This window comes from Microtus ochrogaster, linkage group LG9 (genome assembly GCF_000317375.1).
Source record: "Microtus ochrogaster isolate Prairie Vole_2 linkage group LG9, MicOch1.0, whole genome shotgun sequence".
Lineage (NCBI taxonomy): Eukaryota > Metazoa > Chordata > Mammalia > Rodentia > Cricetidae > Microtus > Microtus ochrogaster.
In genome coordinates, this window is record NC_022034.1 from 20249020 (window position 1) to 20269049 (window position 20030).

The 20030-nt window shown below is 35.7% G+C and overlaps 1 protein-coding gene across 6 annotated transcripts in view; it reads left to right on the top strand.

Annotated features, from left to right (window-relative positions):
• Grik2 (glutamate ionotropic receptor kainate type subunit 2) overlaps positions 1–20030 on the top strand; it is a 588331-nt gene that overhangs the window by 537557 nt on the left and 30744 nt on the right. For all 6 annotated transcript variants that reach the window (XM_026787407.1, XM_005363515.2, XM_005363512.2 and 3 more), the window contains exon 15: positions 15821–16046. In XM_026787407.1, the coding sequence (XP_026643208.1) occupies positions 15821–16046 (226 nt within the window). The remainder of the gene's footprint in view (positions 1–15820; positions 16047–20030) is intronic.

A 20030-nucleotide genomic window follows, 5' to 3' on the forward strand; every position in this document is an offset into this window, starting at 1 on the left:
TCTTCTTTTTTTTCCAAAGCTTTCAGGTGTGCTGTTAAGTCCCCGATGTATGTTTTCTCTGTTTTCTTTAAGTGGGCACTTAGTGCTATGAACTTTCCTCTTAGCACTGCTTTCATCATGTCCCATAAATTTGAGTATGTTGACTCTTTATTTTCATTACTCTGGTCCCAGTCAGTCCCAGCAGGTCCCCGCCGGCTGCCTGCGGAGGGCGTCCTGCCATCCGGGTTCCGGCTGCCTCCGCCGTCTGGCACATTGTGAGATCTTAAAAGATATTCAAAACCGTGCCTGGACAGGGCCCATGATTTGTTTCTTAATTAATCTTTAACATGCAGTTCCTGACATGATCCTTCATACTTTGTGGGTGCCAAGCACCTATTATGCTAAAGAACAAGTGAAGAATGAGTAAGTAACAGAACTAGTGAATGAAGTGTCCTGAGCTTTCCATGAAAAGTGCTGTGCCTTTCAGGCTTCTCACTACAAACAGAGACATTACATTCAAGGGTAGCTGCAAATTCACTCTCCACAGCAAGAAAGCCATTCCAGCTGCTTTCACTAGCCTTGCTTTTCACTAATACATTGATATTAGTCTTGCATAGTAATGTTTTCAGCTCACAAAGTGGTTGAGTGTAGTAGCATGTTTTTGTGTTAACTACAAGGCTGTGTTAAAGAAAAGGGTATAAGCATAAGAATGCATTGAGCATATGAAATAGTTATCTTTATTTTTAATTACATAAATCATGCTCAAAGAAATTCTGATATCTCTAGAAATCTTTATGACTTGTCAAAAAGCACTTCATAGGATTATACTCTTTCCTTAAGAAGTTTCTATAATAATAAGAAAGATTTCTGTTATACATGGCTGAATAATTGGGTCTTATGCAAGGTCTTGAAGAGGTACAATGTGTTCAAATTTCCTAACTTTATTCCTACCTCTCTACCTACCAGCAAGATATCAGCAAGATATGTTGTTGGTGAGAAGTTGGGTAGGAAAGTAGAATAAAATTCAATAACCAGAAAGCTCTTTGAAAGAGAAAATAAACTATCGAATACTGCTTCAAATCCCTAAACATAGCATCCTACCTACCGATGTTTTGAACCTGCTGCCTACCTTACATGTTTAGAAATACAGCTTCTATTATAAACTCAGTGTAACACAGAGCTCAATACCCTCTGCTGCAGTGCCCTTCCTTTCAAATATGTCATTTAAGAAGTTGCAGATGCTTTGAGATAAAAGTAGTATAGTTATTCCAAGGACTGACAGTTTTGCTCACAGCCAAGGCCATTAAGCTTGCTGCACCAGAGTCAGATCCACCTCTGGTATGAACCACATATGGTATCAGTCCTGTTCCCCTGAATTAACTCTAATTTCCTAGTGACCAAGGTCAGATGAGTCCAGACAGGGCTCAGCTGTTCCTACCTAGCACATATGTTCCAGTGTGGTTGGTAATTTATTTACTGTAATAAAAAATTAAAATGCAAATCTCAGCCAAACACCCCTTCCCCTTGCTATGAGCGTTTCTCAAATCATACATTTGGAAATATTACATGTGACTTGCTCATCGTTAAATAGAAGATGCTACACACAGAGAAACGTTTCACACCAGAAAGAAAAATTTTATGTGAAATTTGTTTAAATGCAATAATTGAAGGACTAGACACTGAAAAATTTACTTAATTATGGTAAATGACTAGAAATTCTTTCATTTTCTTAATTTTTGATTATTTACTTATACCAAATTTATCTAATTCTGCCAGGGTTATAATATAAAAAAATCAATACTTATTTGTAAATTATTGCCTTTTAAACTAAAATAATTTTTTCATGGAAAATGCTTTTCAAAATTTGTTTTATGATACTGTGGATATTTTAACACTTGATTAAGATTTTAAAGAAGGTAGTATGAAAGTTAACATTTCTTTTTGTTTTTCTTTCTTTCACTGATATTTTTTTGTCATCTACCATATCTTAGATAAGATTTCCCATTCTTCTCTCCTCCTCATCAATTTCCCCCCAGAATCTGGATCCACTCTCTTTTTGTCTTTATGTACCACCATTGTCTTAACATATTCTGCAGGCAGGACACCTTTGTAAATTAAAGGATGTTTGTGTTTCTCTTTTGGTAGCCTACAGAGTAACTTCCTATACCAAGGATGATAAGACAAACTCCTTGCTCGTTGAGATTTATAGGTGTTGTCTTCGGTAATGGAGCCTTGGTTCAGAAAAACCTATAGCATTGGCAACTACCTGGGTTGTTTGGGAGATATCCATAGGATCCCTTTGGCCAGACACACAATTAGCAGAAACTTGATCCCAGGACTGGAAGCTTAATTTGGATACAATAGATGTACAGTTGGACTCCCCAATTATTTGGCAATTTTATTAAGATTGTCTTGATAAATGTATATATTTAGAAAGCAACTACATTAGGCATAATTTTAGCTGTTTTTCCTCAATATTTTCTCCCTGATCTCCCTCTCTCTTCCTCCTCTCTACACAATTCTCTCTTCCCAGTCTCCCCATCCATCCACAACTATCCTATTTCTCTTTCCTATCAAGATATATCTGTACTCTCTAGTCCCTTACTCTGTTCTTAACCTCTGTGGGTCTACAAATTGTAGCTTAATTTAAACCATTAAAATCCACACATAAGCAAATAATTACCATATTTACTTCAGGGTCTAGGTTATATTAATCAGGACAAGTTTTTCTAGTTCTGTGCATTTACCTGTGAATTTTAGGACTATTATTTTAACAGCTGTGTAATACTCTATTGAGTAAATAGAGCACATTTTCTTTCCTTTTTTTCTCTCTTCTCTCACACATTACATCCTGACCTCATTTCCCCTCTTTCCACTCTTTCCAGTCCCCTCACACATAGCTCCCCTCTTGCCCTGCTCCATTCCTACTCTGTTACCCTTCAGAAAAAAAGAACAGGCATAGCGAGTTACAATAAGACAAGACATAAGCAAGTCTTCATATCAAGGCTGGATGAGGCAAGAGCGAACAAAAGAGTCAGAGACACACCTCATTCCCCCCCGGTAGAAGTTCCTCAAGATCACCCAGTTATATAACCATATCTTGTCTGCAGAGGACCTAGTTCATATCCATAAAAAATCTGTGGCTGTCCTTTATTTAAGTCTCTGTGATCACTTATGAGCCATGATTGCGAGATTCTATGGGCTGTGTTCTCGTGGTATCTTCAAGCCCTCTGGCTCCTACAATTCTTCCTCCCCCTCTTCTGTGGAAATCCCCTACATCTGCCTAGTGGTTGACTATAGGTCTCAGAATCTGCTGCTGTCAGTTGTTGGATGAAAATTTGGGTAGGACTGATCTATGAGTATAGCAGAAATACCATTAGTGATAATTTCATTTTTCCAGTTTTGTTTGGTTTCAGCCTATGTCTCTTGACTGTCTAGCCTCTGGTTCTTGGCAGTGTCAGGATAGGCTTCCTCCATTGGGGTGGGGCTCAAGTTGCACTAGTCACTGGTTGGCCACTCCCACAAATTCTATAACACCAGTATCACAGCACTTGTCACAGGTAGGTCAGTTTGTACATCGAAGGTTCTGTGACTGGGTTGTTGTTCTAGTCCCACTGCTGGAAGCCTTGCCTGGTTATAAAAGATGGCTGGTTCAGACTCCATATCTCCAATACTAGGAGTGTTCACTAGGGTAACTCTCATAGATTCTATACTAGGAGTCTTCACTAAGGCCACTCTCATCGATTCTAGAGAGTATTTACTGCACTAGGTTTCCACATCATCCCCTCAAGGGCCTCCATTTCCAGTCCACTTCTGCAGTCCTCTTTCATAGAATAGATTCTGAGGGTAGACGGAGAGAGGGTAGGGATGGAAATAGAAAAGATGAGGCGCCACATTTTCATCATCCATTATTCTGTTGAGGTGCATCTAGGTTGTTTGCAATTTCCTGATATTATTAATAAAGCAGCAATGAAGAGGCAGTGTCCTGGGAGGATGAAATATCCTTTGGGAATATGAGATCTTGAGATAAGTCAATTTTCATATTCTTGAGGAACTGCCAAACTGGCTTCTATATTGGCTGTTTATTTACAGTCTGCAACCAACAATGGCTGAGTTTTCCCTTTATTCCAAACTCTTGAAAGCAGGAGCTGTCACTTGTTGTATTGATCCTAGTCATTCTGAGGGAGGTCAGCATTTTTAATACTCTAAGTAATAAAACGTTAAAATAAGTTTGAGTTTTCTTTCTACCCATGTGTGTGTAGCATTGAAAACAAACTTCCGTAACAGCTTTCCAATTTAATTCATGAATACAAGCTTTTATTCTATAGGAAGCATATTCTAAAAGTTATTTCTAAATCTTATTATTAAATACTGATCTGGGCAGAACATTGTCTTGTCAGTGTGAGAGAGTTGTAAGATTGAAACCAGTGAGCAAAAGGTGCTTTCTAACTTTTAATTTGTAAGTATTTGATAGTGTAAAAAATGAATAGCATTAAAAATTTCAAATGTATATTCAAAGCAAAGATATTTTTCAAGCTGAAAACATCAATTACAGAGAAATATGAAATTATGTTTAATGGGACTGAAACTTAAGGTCCATTATAGCATCTCACACACCATTTTCAGGGTATTTCCAACATCCTCTTTTGATTTCCATGGCCACTGCAAACATGAGATATATTTACATCAATACAAACAAACAAATAATAAATAAATTTAAACAAAACCTCCACAACACAGTTAAGTAAAATAAACGTAAATCAATCATAAATAATAAGTTATTTTTAAACATATTACTTCCAGTGAAAAGAAACAAATGTCTATGAAGTCACATGAGTAATTTTTTCTCACTAGCTTTAAGGAGTATTATAAAAATAGGAACATATTTTAAAACATTATCTTTATGTAAATATTTTATAATTTTTTGTATTCTGGGTCTTAAATATTCCAGAAAAATGGCCCGTATCCCTCACCTTTTTGATAATTGAGAGGAACCGAACAGTTTTCAGATAGCAAAATTTATTTTAGCAGAAACTAGTATACCATTCCTTTATAAATTACTAGTCGTGTCTTTAAGATCTTTTTGATATTTATCTTCTGTGCGCTATGTAAGCAAAATTTATTTTAGCCACTTGAGTTAGCAAGTGTTGCATATCTTCTATCAATGTTTATTTTGCCAATGATCTTCCTTTTCTGTTTTTCTTGATGTCCTATAATCCACGGAACTGCTTTTATAAGCAAACAGTACCTTATGAACCTTCTTTATTGGTCTGTACTGTTCTAGTAAAAGTCAAATCAGCTTATATGCCTCAGCATTTTTAAATAAAAACCACTAAACATCAACCCACTGTGACAATTTAAAGTAGTACAGAATTGTCATTAGTGTGCACAGATCTGAGAAAGGGATAGGTAAAACTATAATCTCTTCTAATAATCACTGAGGGTAATATAAAAAGCAGGACGATACAATTAAATTATTTTATTTATAAAGCTGAAAATGCTTCCCCACAACTGGAGAGATGGTTCAGCAGTTAAGAGCACAGGCTGCTCTTTCCTAGGGTCCCATTTTTCCCAGCACTCACATGTTGTCTAGGAACTTGTTGTAACTCCCGTTCCAGGGAATCATGTGCCCTCTTCTGAGCTCTGTGGGTACCAAGCAAACACATAAACACTCATACACATAAAGTAATCAAATGTCTTTTTTTCCTTGTATTGCTTTATTTTATGTGTATTTTTCAATGTTTCTGAGATAGGATTTAATCTTACTTCCTGGCTTTCTCTGCATAATGAATAATTTATTGTAAGGATAATTCTTAGGATTTTTTAAAATTTTGTTTAAAGAATTTAACATCTCCTTATACAATTAAAATTCTTCTGTACAGATCACGTCATGAATTTCTCCCTGTTTTCAGGGGTCATGCTTTCTTTAGCTAGTAGTTTTATTTCCCCGTTCTTGAAGGGAAGGTACAGCACATCATGCAATTTTCTCCTTCACTAGCTCATTCTTTTCCATAGCCACAGTTGACTGTGCAGTTTCTCTATGCAGTATTTATTGTTTTCTCAATTGTCTCATTTTGGGCAATTATTTTTACGATGTTTTTAACTTACTGCCTCCCTTTTTTGATTATAACCAGTTCTCCACGCATAGCCCTCTTTGTTCTGGAAAGCATGATGAAGACCACACTGACCTGCCTCTGCCTCCATGTGGTGGGATTAAAGTTGTGAGCCATTGTGAGCACCTTAATCTTTCTTTTTAAATAACATAGTGTTAGCATTGACCAGGCCAGTCTGAGACTTTTCAAGAATCTCTCTTTGCATGGTGTCCTCCTCCTTGTCCGGCCACTTCACTGCAGTTAGAAGTTCCTAAAAACAATGGACATTTGGCTCCATTGTCCATCAGCCACAAAGTCTCTACTTCTTCGTTTTTCTGCCTCACTCGCCATCTGTCTGTAATGCAGTTTAATCAAGTCTCTGGGATACGATGCTTCACTGAATTAAACCAACCACAGTTACAAGAAACTAACCAAAACTTAACATAGGTGTTTCTTTCAAGTATGCCTGCATGTTTCCACCTAAAATGTTTAGTCCATGTTGCAAACTGATGTGTCTTTTATCAACGCCAATGTGCATATGACACTGACGTTTCACATACAAATATTTGCTTGTTAATTTTATTATAGTTATTCATTCAGTGTCTTTTTAGTTTATTTATAACTTTTACTATGTCATAATTTCATCTGTTGACTTCTTCAAAATTTCAAATCTTTTTTTTTCTTTCCCACGGTTTTTTTTTATTTATTTAGTAAAGATTTCTGTCTCTTCCCTGCCACCGCCTCCCATTTCCCTCCCCCTCCCCCAATCAAGTCCGCCTCCCTCATCAGCCCAAAGAGCAATCAGGGTTCCCTGACCTGTGGGAAGTCCAAGGACCGCCCACCTCCATCCAGGTCTAGTAAGGTGAGCATCCAAACTGCCTAGGCTCCCACAAAGCCAGTACATGCAGTGGGATCAAAAACCCATTGCCATTGATCTTGAGTTCTCAGTAGTCCTCATTGTCCGCTATGTTCAGCGAGTCCGGTTTTATCGCATGCTTTTTCAGACCCAGGCCAGCTGGCCTTGGTGGGTTCCCGATAGAACATCCCCATTCTTATTCTAAGAATGTTTTACAGTTATCTACCTTGTGAAAATTAAATATTTCCAATGCAACTTATTTCTTCCAAATATACCAAGTGTTACATGGTAATTACAGTTTCAGTTATGTTCGCCATAAATATTATGAAATCAGAAGTCATGTCTATTGAATGTTTTAAGTGTTCATTCATTCAACTTGAAATCAATGTTATTCAGTAAGCTGTGAAATTTCTATTATTTATTCTTTCTTGAAGTATAACTTTCAAAATGTCATAAATTTGTATAATGTAACATGATAGCTTCATGTATATGTGTGTGTGTGTGTGTGTGTGTGTGTGTGTGTGTGTGTGTATGTAGTAAGGAAGCAACTTATTGGTTCCCAGCCACTCAGCCCAGAAATAATCATGCAGAAACTGTATTATTTAAATCACTGCTTGGCTCATTAGCTCTAGCTTCTTATTGGATAACTCTTACATATTACTCTAACACATTTCATTCATCTGGGTATCACCACATGGTTGTGCCTTACCAGCTAAACTTTCAACATCTGTCTCCAGCGGGGCTTCTCTCTAAGGTCGCCTCATTTTTTTCCAGCATTCAGTTTATTTTTCCCACCACCTAAGTTCTGCCATATCAACAGGCCAAAACAGTTTCTTTATTCATCCTCTATATGTATTCACAGCATATAGAAGGAAATCCTACATCATGTGCATGTTTGTGTGTTACACACACACACACACACACACACACACACACACAGGAAAAGATTATCATAATCAAGCTGACTAGCATATACTTTGTTTTACACTTCTTTCATCGCAAGAATATTTCAGACCTATGTAGAGAAGTTCAAGTATATAATATAATTAATTGTAGGTGCCATGCTGAATGACAAATGCCAGGAACAGAAGGACAAATGATACAAAATCTCATTTTTATGTGGAATCAAAGAGCAAGCTCTCAAAACCAGAAAGTGGGCAAGTGATTGCAAGAGATGCAGGTGTGGAGGAAATGCAGTAAACAAAAGGTTCTTTGTGTTATTGATTATTCTTCCTTTGACTTACAAAACTTTTTATTTTTCTTTTTAAATAGCCCCACTGGCATTTAAACATGCTCAAAACTCTTCAATTTTTGATAATCTTACTTAAATCAAACATTTTTTCTTTCTACTAGGCTGATCTCTTCTTCACTATCAGGCTTTGAATTTATTTTTCTCTAATGGCCACTAGCATTCTTTTCCTGAATCCTTCCTAACCCACTTCACGGTTATTTGTGGGAGCTTCATTGCCCTCTGTGCGTCAAGAACCCCTCTAGTGTCAAGTCAAAGGAACGTAGGTATTTGTGGTTGTTAATTTTTTGGGAAATCAGCACAGACATTCACTGCCTTACAGAATATGTTCTTGCTTCAATGTCTGAACTATTGAAGTTCTCAAAATATTCTTACATCATTTTTGTTCAGTTTTTATGTCTTATTTGATAGAAACCTTGACCATAGCACTTTTTTATTCTTTAAAAAATATCTCTCATGTGTCTACTATTTTATCATGTTTAGCAGCGATAACTAAAGTGACACTTTTGGTTCACACTCTTGTACTGAACTTCAGATTGGTATATCCAAATTGGCACAACAAATCCTACGTATACGAAAAGGCATTTCCAACTTACCACTTTTGATAATTTTGTCCTCACATTTTACCCTTTTTAAGTGCCCCCCCCTTAGTAAATGTCATGTTTAAATCAGAAAACACACTCATTCAATCTCAACTCCTTAAGTTTTGCTGACGTTATGATGTATTTTTGTGGATATTTTCCCCTCTTCAACAATGCTTCCTATGGAAAAATTCTTCCCTTCTGATGCTGCATGGTGATTAAGAATGCATCACACCCACGCTTATGATCCATTTTCCACACTGCAGCCTAGTGAGTTCTTCAAAACTGGTAGTTCATTTTATTGCTCCTCTCCCACAAACTTCTTGCTTATTTCCTTTTTCCCCACTCCTAGCATTATAAAATATGCTTATTCTGTTCCTCCATGCTAACTAATTGTGATGTGTCCATTTTGATCAGTATCAACTCTTATACCTAGAACATCAAAGTAAATTGATAAATACATTTTAAAGAAGAGAATGTCTTGAACATATGACTGTTAGAATTGCATTGAAGAAAATTCAACTTCAATGCTGAGGAGGGCTTAATAAAAAGTTATTCCAGTAAGGAAAGAGAAGCCCAAGTCTGTTGAAACATGATTTTAGAACCGGGATGAGTTTGGAGGGGTAAGGCCATTTATAAAACTTAATAAAAGAGTGGAATCGTAAAAGTATCTTAGTAGTTATTCTTCTTATTAAAAAGCAATAGTATTTCTCTTAACTTCTTAATTGAGAAATTTTCAGACTTAAAACCACCAGCTAAAGTGAGGATCTTTCCAAACCATAAAGAAGGGAAGATAGGTTAGAGACACTTTCTTCTCTGGTGAGTTACACTTATGGAAGATTACATGTCCAAGCTCTGGAAATTATCACTAGGTAATTTGTTTTCAAATTACCTAGAAGTTTTGGAGATTTTTTATTTCAAAGAGACTAATGGGGATTTGTATATCTCATACATTTGTATTTCTACACCTTCTAAAATAAATAATTTAAGGAATGTAAAGAGGAGCACCGTGTTTGAGGCTTTCTCAACTGTGTAGTGACTTAGGAAGAAGTTAGGATCTGGAAACTGTAGCAGAAAAGAACATGTGAAAATTAGAAAGCCCAGCTACTTTAACAACCCTATCCATTTTGCCATGATTCTCTACAGCAATGTCTGACTTTTTATGCTCTTTGGTGATCCCACACACTTATTCATGCCAACATTATGTCTGAATTTTGTATGATAATCCTACATATTAATTGGTGCCAGCACCATGTCTGACTTTTGGTGTACTTAGTTAAGCCCACACCTCTATTTCAGGAAACAGGAGCCATCATACTTGCTGAAAGTTACTCAGTCTAGAACATTCTTGTTCTCGTTGTATATTATTAACTCATCTTTAGTTCATTTATTTTCATCCAGAACAAGGTTTTCTTTTTATAAGCCTTTCATTTTAATCCATTTAAAGACAAAACTCTTGTCTACCTTCAACATTTCACTTGAGATGTTAAATCTGGAAATCAATTTTAAAATATTTTTTACTCAATTTCTTTTTTTTATTTATTTAGCTCTACCCTTATTTAGAAAGTTTATGCCACTTGTTTGGCCTTCAGGTTTTGTATGTCTTTCCTCAAATATATACTCATTTATGACTAATTATATTTAGCAGTATTTATAAATTTAAAAAGAATTATTTCCAGTTCTACGAGCCATCTCATTGTCACAATGCTGCAAGTTTCACTGTAGGGGTCTATAATGCATGAACCTGGAAACTATATTATACATGTGTCATTCGATGAAGTGAGTATAGTATAATGATTGAGAATATATGCCTGTAGATAAAACAAGCACAAGTTTTATTCCTGTTTTTAGAAATGTGCAACCATCTGTGTTTTTTTAAAAAAATATTTACATCTCTGTGTCGTCATTTTTTCATGTTTAAAATTGGGATCATAATACCTATCTAATACAATTCTTACAAGATGAATTTATTTAGCATAATAAATAATTAACAGTTATTGATTAAATTATATAACATATTTTTGTTACTTATTATCATTATCACTATAAATCTGGAAATGTTCTGCTTCACAGAAACAGAAATAACCCAGGATAGTAAAAGAAAAAAAAATACTGAAAATAAAAACACTGCTAGAGGAATCTACCAAAACTCAAGTTATGTTGCAGAGCTATAGTAAATAGAGTATCCTGACACTGCAACAAAACAGAACAGAATTGAGGACCCTCATAGAAATACACACACTTTTAGCCACCTCATTTTTAGATCAAGAGGATAACGATACCCAATGAGGACAAGACAGTATCTTGAGCAAACAGAGCTGTATAAATGGATAACATACATGCAAGAATGAAACTTGACCCTTATGTTTCACCCCAAATTAACTCAATTCAAAGTGTATGGTAGACCTCAACTCAATTCTTGGTTCCCCAAATTTGATAGAAGATAAAAAAGGGAATCGGTTTGAATTCATTGGCACAAGAAAGAATTCTCTCAACGGTGTCCCAGTAGCACAGGAATTAAGACCAAAACTTAATGAACATATACCAATGAAATTAAAAAGGGTTTGTACAGAAAAGGGTTCTATCACTTGAGTGAAGATGCACCCTGCTCAATGAGTGGGGGGAGGGAGAATTTACCAGCTATACAACTGACAAAGAGTTAATATCTAACAAATATTGAACTCAAAAATTAAACCTCAAGAAAACAACATGGAGATTGTAGTAAACAGAGAATTATCAAAAAGTGTAATACAAACAACAAAGAAACACTTGTAGACATTTTCAATATCCTTAGCTGTGGGGCTAATACAAATCAAAAGTAATTTGAGACATTGTCTCTCCTCAGTCAGAATTGCTAAGACCCCCAAACCAAATGAGAACATATGCTTGTATTGATGTGGAGAAAGGAAAACATGTATTCACTGTTAATAGAATTACAAGCTGGTCCAGTGACTATGGAAGTCCATGTGGAGGTTTTTCAAAAAAGCTAAAAATATATTTCACTCAGAAATATCTTCTATTATCCTACTGTTGGAATTGTTAAGAGGGGAGATGGATAATCAGGGAGACTGTTCTTTTCTATGGTAGCTGTCTTCAGCATGTGTCTTCTGGATTCAGTTCATGCCCTGGCTCACGCCTTTCCAGAGAATAAACTTAGGTCTTTTGCAGCTGAAATGCATCAGACACTGACTCTGAGACTTTATCTGATCAAAGTAGAGTTACAGTACATAATAATTTGAGAGGAGTGTATAATTAACCAATCTCCAGAGTTTACCCTGGGTGCTGTGGTGGGTTCTAAATCAGTTCATTAAAACCACTTACATTTAAGTTTTCATTATGTTGTGTTTTGTTTCCTCCTGTTCACAGTGGTAGACCATGTCTACATAACACTTAATATTACTTGCCTTATTTTTTTTCAGTGTAAAACAGCTTTTATTTCAACTTATTGTTTTAATTGTTCTTTAGATTAGTATTTGTTGTTACAGATCTTACTCTGCCCTGTAGGTTAGGTAGTGTCCAGTGTTCAGACATAGGTGGGGTCTTGGACTGCTACAGTTCCCCTTTGCTCATGGGGTACTTGCCTTATTTTTAAAAATCAAAGGAAATCCCTAGTATTACACAAAGTATCCCACACAAATTGGTCACATTTCATCTTCAGAATAATGCTATGAGTCTGTGTGGTAGTGTAAAAGAAAATGCCCCCCCCCGCGCGCGCGCAAAGGAAGTGACAGTATTTGAAGGCTTGGCCTTGTTAGACTATGCCTGGTCCTGTTGAAGGAAGTGTGTCACTGTGGAGGTAGTCTTTGTGGTCTCACATATGCTCAAGCCACACCCAGTGAGACAGTTTCACTTGCTGTTGCTTGCAAAATGTAGAATTCTCAGATCCTTCTTTAGCACCGTGTCTGCCTGCATGCCACCAAGTCCTGTGATGACAATAATGGAGTAAACACCTGAACTGTAAGTCACCCAATTAAATACTTTCCTTCATAAAAGTTGCCATGGCCAGGGTGTCTCTTCACAGATATAGACACACTAAATAAGATAGTCTGAAAATAAGACTTACACAAAAAAACATATGTTTTTATTATGTAAGCTGAAAGTGGGAGAGATTAAACAGCCTTATATTAACTAACAACATGGAACTGGTGCTCATCACATCAGACCAATAATGTCTTTTCTGAGTTTCTATTACTTAAAGTAGCCAATTATTCAAGAATGGTTGTATTAATAGCAATAGAAGCAGTTTCATGTTCAGCCTAAGAGTTTGCACAAAATACATTTCAAGTAGTCTTGAAGTCTTTAAATGCTAGATTTAAGTAAAACTCACGTCCGTTTCTTGTTTCTAAACCAACAATACCATGACCACCACTAAAAATAATAGAATCATCAAAAGATGTTCAGAATTAATTAATCATTCTTTATATATTTGTAAGGAAAAGTACAAGTTGAATAACTTCACAGGATATAATTTTACAAATCTGGCTTGATTCATATAAAATTTATGGGGAAGATCATATAATGGAGAAATAATAGAAAAGTCAGGTTATAGATCATTATGAATGAGAAAAAGCCATCCTTAAATTTTTAATATGTCCTCTTCTTTGTGTCTTGTATTGATATAGAATGTCCTCGAAAAGCTGAGCAATTTTCAAGTACACACATACACATACAGATAAAAACACAGACTCATACATTAAACTACAAACATAGTGATGGCTTTAACCCATAACTCAATATGTTTTTCTGCATATAGCATTTTATATTTAGAATACGAATATTTAAGGGTGATACCTTAGACATTATAATCACACAAGAAAAGATGTAAAGAGATTCCAAAGAAATATTGATAAATGTTGGTCCTCCTGTAATCTGTATATAGTTGTGAATAAAAGATATGCATAATTCTTAAAATTTGGATTTTACATTTATTGTAAGAATTAAAATGTTAAAATGATCTTTCTGCCCAAGTTATGTGCTTTTTGAAAGAATTACCAAAATATGTGGACCAGGAGACACAGGCTGTTCTTCTAGAAGATCTGGATTTGATTCCAAGCACCCACATAGTGACTTACAACCACTTGTAGCTCCTGCCCCAAGGAATCTGATATCTTTTTCTGGTATTAAGGCACTGAACATATGTACACAGTATACACGTTGATAAAACATCCATACATGTAGAAGTAAATTAGTTAATTATAGTTATTTTTAAAGAATAATAGAAGGGTTAACGTTTTGCTTGACCGGAAGAAACAGGAATAGCTATACCAAAACTCTATACAACAAATGGTAAAAACAAGTGGTCAACAGTGAAAGATCTTAGATGACAATAGGAAGTTATTACCTTTAATAGAAACCTTAGAAAGTGCTCAGAGAAGGGAAAAAAACCAGCATCAAAAAATAGTTCAGGTATTTTAAATGAAGAAATACTTCATAAAATAGTAGTTGTTTTTTTCCAATTAAAAGTTAGAAGAATTCTGATAGTGGTCTGAAGACAGTGTAGTTTTGAATCTTTTGGAACTAAAGCTAAAGGTGGTTTAGAGCCACCATAAAAGTACTGGGAATCAAACCTAGGCCCTCTAAAAGAGCAAAGTTTTCTAAACTACTGAGCCATCTTTTTATATCCTCTTTTTTGTTGTTGTTTGATTGATTGATTTTTTTTTTTTTCAAGACAGGACTTCCCTGGAGCTTTAGAGCCCGTCCTGGCACTTGCTCTGTAGACCAGGCTGACCTTGAACTCCTTGAGATCTGCCTGCCTCTGCCGCCTGAGTGCAGGGATTAAAGGAATGCCTCCTCTTTATTCTTCAAAGAAATTACTCAGTCTGTTTTCAGACACCAAGCCTACACTTATAATTATAAAAAATTAGTGCAGTACACGTGTAGATTTTTTTTCATGTTTTCAGCCAGATTCACTAAATCAAAACTGATGTCAATTTTATTTCTTTATACAAACTTACTTCCATCTGCAGATGAGCTCTAATTTTTATTTTATTCAGATTTAAATGTCAAACAAAATATTAGAAAAAAGTTTTCAAGGGGGAAAGGAAGCAAACTGTGATCCTGCTCTCTTGATTCTGATAGTTATTAGGGGAACAAATACATTTCAACTCACTGTCAACTTCATGATCTCAAACAAAATTTCATCATAATCTTAAATATTTTTTTATTTCCTGCTTTTAACCCCACAAATTTATACTTTTTCTTGAAAATAAACACGTGAAGTCTCTTCTTTTTGTTTCCACATGGTCAGTGTTGCCACTCCTATGTGGGTATTACATACAGCTGGGGGCTTGCAGGTATCTTGAACAGCAGGCAAGAAGCTGGTTAGTATTTATGCTCTTCCAAGGGCTCTAAACAAAACTCATTTCTTTCCTTTAAAATGAAATTCTAGTAGAGCTCCATTGAGATTTTGCAGTTGCTCATAAATCTATTTAATTGAATGATCTAAGGATTTCTAGTTAGCAATCTGAAACAACAGATTTCTTCTTGTCTTTGTGTAGACTCTAGGGACATCTTTGGGAACTGTATCTTGTATAAGTGGAAATACTGCCATTTTTATTTGCAATTTCCTTATATGCAATAAATTTTCCCCATCTCTTCAACTATAGCTTTATATCCTAGGAAATTGATTTGACGTCTGTGATAGAGTCACCAAATTGGTGAAATACAACAAAAATCACTGTTGCGTGACAGTGTCAATCTGTGTCCAATATTTGTCATTTCTTAGTTTGATGTTAAGCAACATAAAAAATACCCACAGGAAACTTGCGTACACTGCAGTCAGGAGAGTCTTTAGTAAGCTCATTTGCATCTCTAGTTTCTACTATTTTCTATAACTTACTAGTTTGAATTTTTCAAATGAGACACTTTGAATATATTTGTTAAATTGTCATTTACCCAGAAATGTAATGCATAACTAGATACATATTGTATAAATCTTGATTTTTTTGTAAATGGGACAACTATAGAATGGCATGTGAAAAACTGTGAATTTTATTTTGTCTAAATGTTGTAAGACTCTGTAGAACGTAAGATATCTTATTAAACGTATGTTACTTTTCTCCAGAAATCAAAAATCTCAACGTATGACAAAATGTGGGCGTTTATGAGCAGCAGGAGACAGTCTGTGCTTGTCAAAAGCAATGAAGAAGGGATCCAGCGAGTCCTCACCTCTGATTATGCTTTCCTAATGGAGTCAACAACTATCGAGTTTGTTACCCAGCGTAACTGTAACCTCACACAGATTGGCGGCCTTATAGACTCCAAGGGTTATGGCGTTGGCACTCCCATGGGTAGGTTACCAGGCAGCCTCTATGTTTTTTCACTAATCTGAGTTGTTGTTTAAAGCGGAAAAGCAAGGACTCTACACAGTTCACAGAAAAATTTTTACCTAATACATCTTAACATGGTATTTATATTTCTGAAAGTTAAAAGTTTTGACATTAAGCGAGCTGGGGAAGAGAAAAGAATATAATCAAAATATATTGTATGAATGTTTTCACAAGTTCGATATCACTTCCAATTGATCATGTCAAAAGAAAAAATAATTTATATCAGATATCTGGCAGATAATTTCCTTTGTCTAGGTTGAAACATTTGCAACATGTTCATTTTAGAAATATCCAATTCTCAAATTTATAATTATTATTATTGTTTTGATTTTTTTTTTTTGAGAAATGATCTCAGTCTAAAGCCCAGGCCTATCTTAAGCTTACTGTGTATGATATTGAGATTTTAAATTTACAGGCCACCCTCTTGCCTCAGCCTTTCAAATGAACAAATGAGGGATATTGTAAATACAGATTTAAATAAAAAATTCATTGTACCTGGCTTCAAACTTTTTTGTTTAGTTTTATAGATGAATTAAAAATTGATAATTTTGTTTTGTTTCAAATTTAAAGCTTATAAACCATTATTAAAGTTAACTAAAAATGAAGGCTATGTTTGTTCCTACAAATATTGTTTCACTGAAAAGAATTAAAGCAGAATAATTATCAGTGACATATCTATGATATTTGATACCAAGTATTATCTTCCTCTAACATTTCTCCAGTTATATGTGTTAAAATTAGTTTTAGTCATAATAATAAAGTGAAATAAAAATAATATAAGATGATATCATATTGCACACTTGTATTTTGAACCACTCCTGTGGCTGGATGGAGGATTGTTTGAGTCAGGCCTGGAATACTGCAAGATACTACCTCAAAATGAGAACGAGAATGATAATAATAATACCAATATCCTTTCCAGGAAAAATCAATGGGAATTTCATAATGTGGGTGCCAATATTTACAAATTTATCTGTGCTTATTATTTAAGTAAATAATTGCATTAAAGGATATATCATATCTTAGGTGTACCTGTAATGGAAAGAAATAAGGGTTCCTAAAATAGGCTCATGCCTTGATATTTAGAGCCTATAAATGAGTATCTTAGACAAAATTACACTGCACATGTAATTAAATTCAATTTATTGAAATGGAAAAATTAGCCTGCTTAATCACATTGGTTTAAATATAATCCTAGTGCTATTAGGATAGGCAGATGGGGTCTGCAACTGTAGCAGGAATATAAAATAGAAGAGGGAAAAGGGACAGAAAATGGAGAAGAAAACATACAGTACACAGAGATAGAGTATCCCATGCTAGTGCTACTTCATTATATCATACAACGTATTACTGTGTTTGTTTCTCTTTCATTTAATGTGAGTTCTTAACTTTAGTGAGTTCCATCTTATTCAAAATTAAGATTTATCAAAATGTTTTCCAATCAAACACATCAGGAATGAATTTCAATTCTCTCATAACCTTCATCAGAGAAGTTTGATATACAAACAACTCACACTTACCCCTTTTTATTTTATTTAATTATTTTTAAGTTGTTTTATAGTATTTATTGAGCTATATATTTTTCTCTGCTTTCCTCCCTTCCTCTCCCATCCACTTCAACCCCCTCCCATGGGCCCCATGCTTCTAATTTACTTGGGAGATTTTGTCTTTTTCTACTTTCCTTGTAGATTAGATCCATGTATGTCTCTCTTACGGTCCTCATTATTGTCTGGGTTCTCTGGGATTGTAATTTTTAGGCTGATTTTTCTTTGCTTTATGTCTAAAAACCACTTAAAAATGAGTTTATATGATATTTGTCTTTCTGGGCAAGAGTTATCTCACTTGATATAATGTTTTCATTTCAATGCCTGCAAATTTCAAGATGTCATTATTTTTTTCCACTGTGTAGTACTCCATTGTGTAAATGTATCACATTTTCCACATCCATTTTTTGATTGAGGGGCAATTAGGTTGTCTCCAGCTTCTGGCTATAACAAACAATGCTGTTATGAACATAGTTTAGCACATGTCCTTGTGGTACGATTGTGCATCTTTTGGGTATATACTCAAAAGTGATATTGCTGGTTTGTAGTGAGGAGCAGTGGACTGTGTCCCGCCACCCTGCTAGCTTTACACCTGAAATAATTACACGGAAACTGGTTATCTTTTAAACACTGCCTGGCCCGTTATCTGCAGCCTCTTCTTGGCTAACTCTCATATCTTGCTTTAACCCATATCTAGTAATCTGTGTATCAACACAGGGTTGTGGCTTACCGGGAAGATTCTAACCTGCATCTGTCTCAGGTCGGAGAATCATGGGGACTGCCTGAATCTGTTTCTTTCTCCCAGCATTCTGTTCTGTCTTCCCCACCTACCTATGTTCTGACCTATCAGGCCAAGCAGTTTTCTTTATTAATTAACCAATGAAAGCAACATATAGATAGAAGACCCACCTACATCTCTGGTTCTTGAGGTAGATTGTTTTCTAAATTTCTGAGAAATTGCCATAGTGATATCCAAAGGTGCTGTACCAGTTTGCAGTCCTATCAGCAATGGAGGAAGTGTTCTCTTTACCCCATATCCTCTCCAGCACACATTGTCATCAGTGTTTTTGATCTTGGCCATTCTTACAGGTGTAAGACAGAATCTCAGAGTTGTTTTAACTTGCATTTCTCTGATGACTAGGGATGTTGAGCATTTTCTTAAGTGTCTTTCAGCCATTTTAGATTCTTCTGTTTGGAGTTCTCTGTTAGGTCTATAAAACATATTTTTATTTAATTATTTCTTTTATATGGTGACTAATTCCTTGCGTTTTTTGTATGTTTTGGAGATCAACCCTCTTTCTGATATGGGGTTAGCAAAGATCTTTTCCCATTCTGTAGGCTGCCATTTTGTCTTGTTGACCCTGTCCTTTGCTTTACCAAAGCTTCTCTGTCCTATAATTCAACATTTTCTTTGACCAATGAGTCTATTTCCTTTACTGTATCTTCAGCATTTGAGATTCTCTCTTTTGTCTCTTGTATTCTGCTGTTTTTGCTTGCATTTGTGGTTCCTGATCATTTTTTCATAATTTTCATTTGTATAATTTCCTCGGTTTGTGTTCCCTTTATTGTCTCTATTTTTAGATTTCAAGTCTTGAATCATTTATTTCATCTGTTTTATTGTTTCTTTCTTTAAGGAATTTGTTGATTTCTTCCAATATTTTGTTTGTCTTTTCATCCATTTCTCTGAAGGAATATTTCATATCTTCTTTAAGGGCTTCAAACACTTTCTCAAAAATTATTTTTAGGTCATTTTTTTCTGTTTCATCTATATTTTGTTGTTCCAGTTTTGTTGTTGTAGGGAAACTAGTTTTTTATTGGTGTCATGTTGCTCTTTGTGGTGTTGAGTGTGTGTTCTTACCTTGTCTAGCTATCTTTTCCTCTGATTGATGTAGTTGGAGCTGTGTCACTGGTGATTAGTCTTACATGTTCCAGTGAATCCAAGGCTCAAATGGTTTCTCCCTGTGGTGCAGTCAGGGCCATGGTTCCAGTCACCCAGGAAGTTACTCGGTATTCCTGTAGGTTGCTCAGCATTCCGAGGGTCGTTCTGCAATATTAGGAGTTGTTAGGGTCTGCTCCCATGAAGGTTGCTTTCTTAGTCCTGCTCTGGTAGAGGTCGCCTGCTCAGGCCTGCTCTGGTGGAGGTACTGGTCTTGGACCTGCTCTAATGAAGGTCATTGGTCAATACACCCAGTCCTGCAGAGCTCTCTGGCTTAGACCTATTGCCTCAGTGGTGGCTTCTTTGTACTTGCTTCTGTGGAGGTAGTTGCCTCTGGCCTGCTCCAGTGGAGGTCAGTGACTCAAGCCTCCTCCTGTAGAGGTCACTGGCTTGGGCCTGTTCCTGCAGAGGTCTCTGGCTCAGGCCCGCTCTCTCAGTGTTTGCTCCATTCATAGTTGCCTCTTA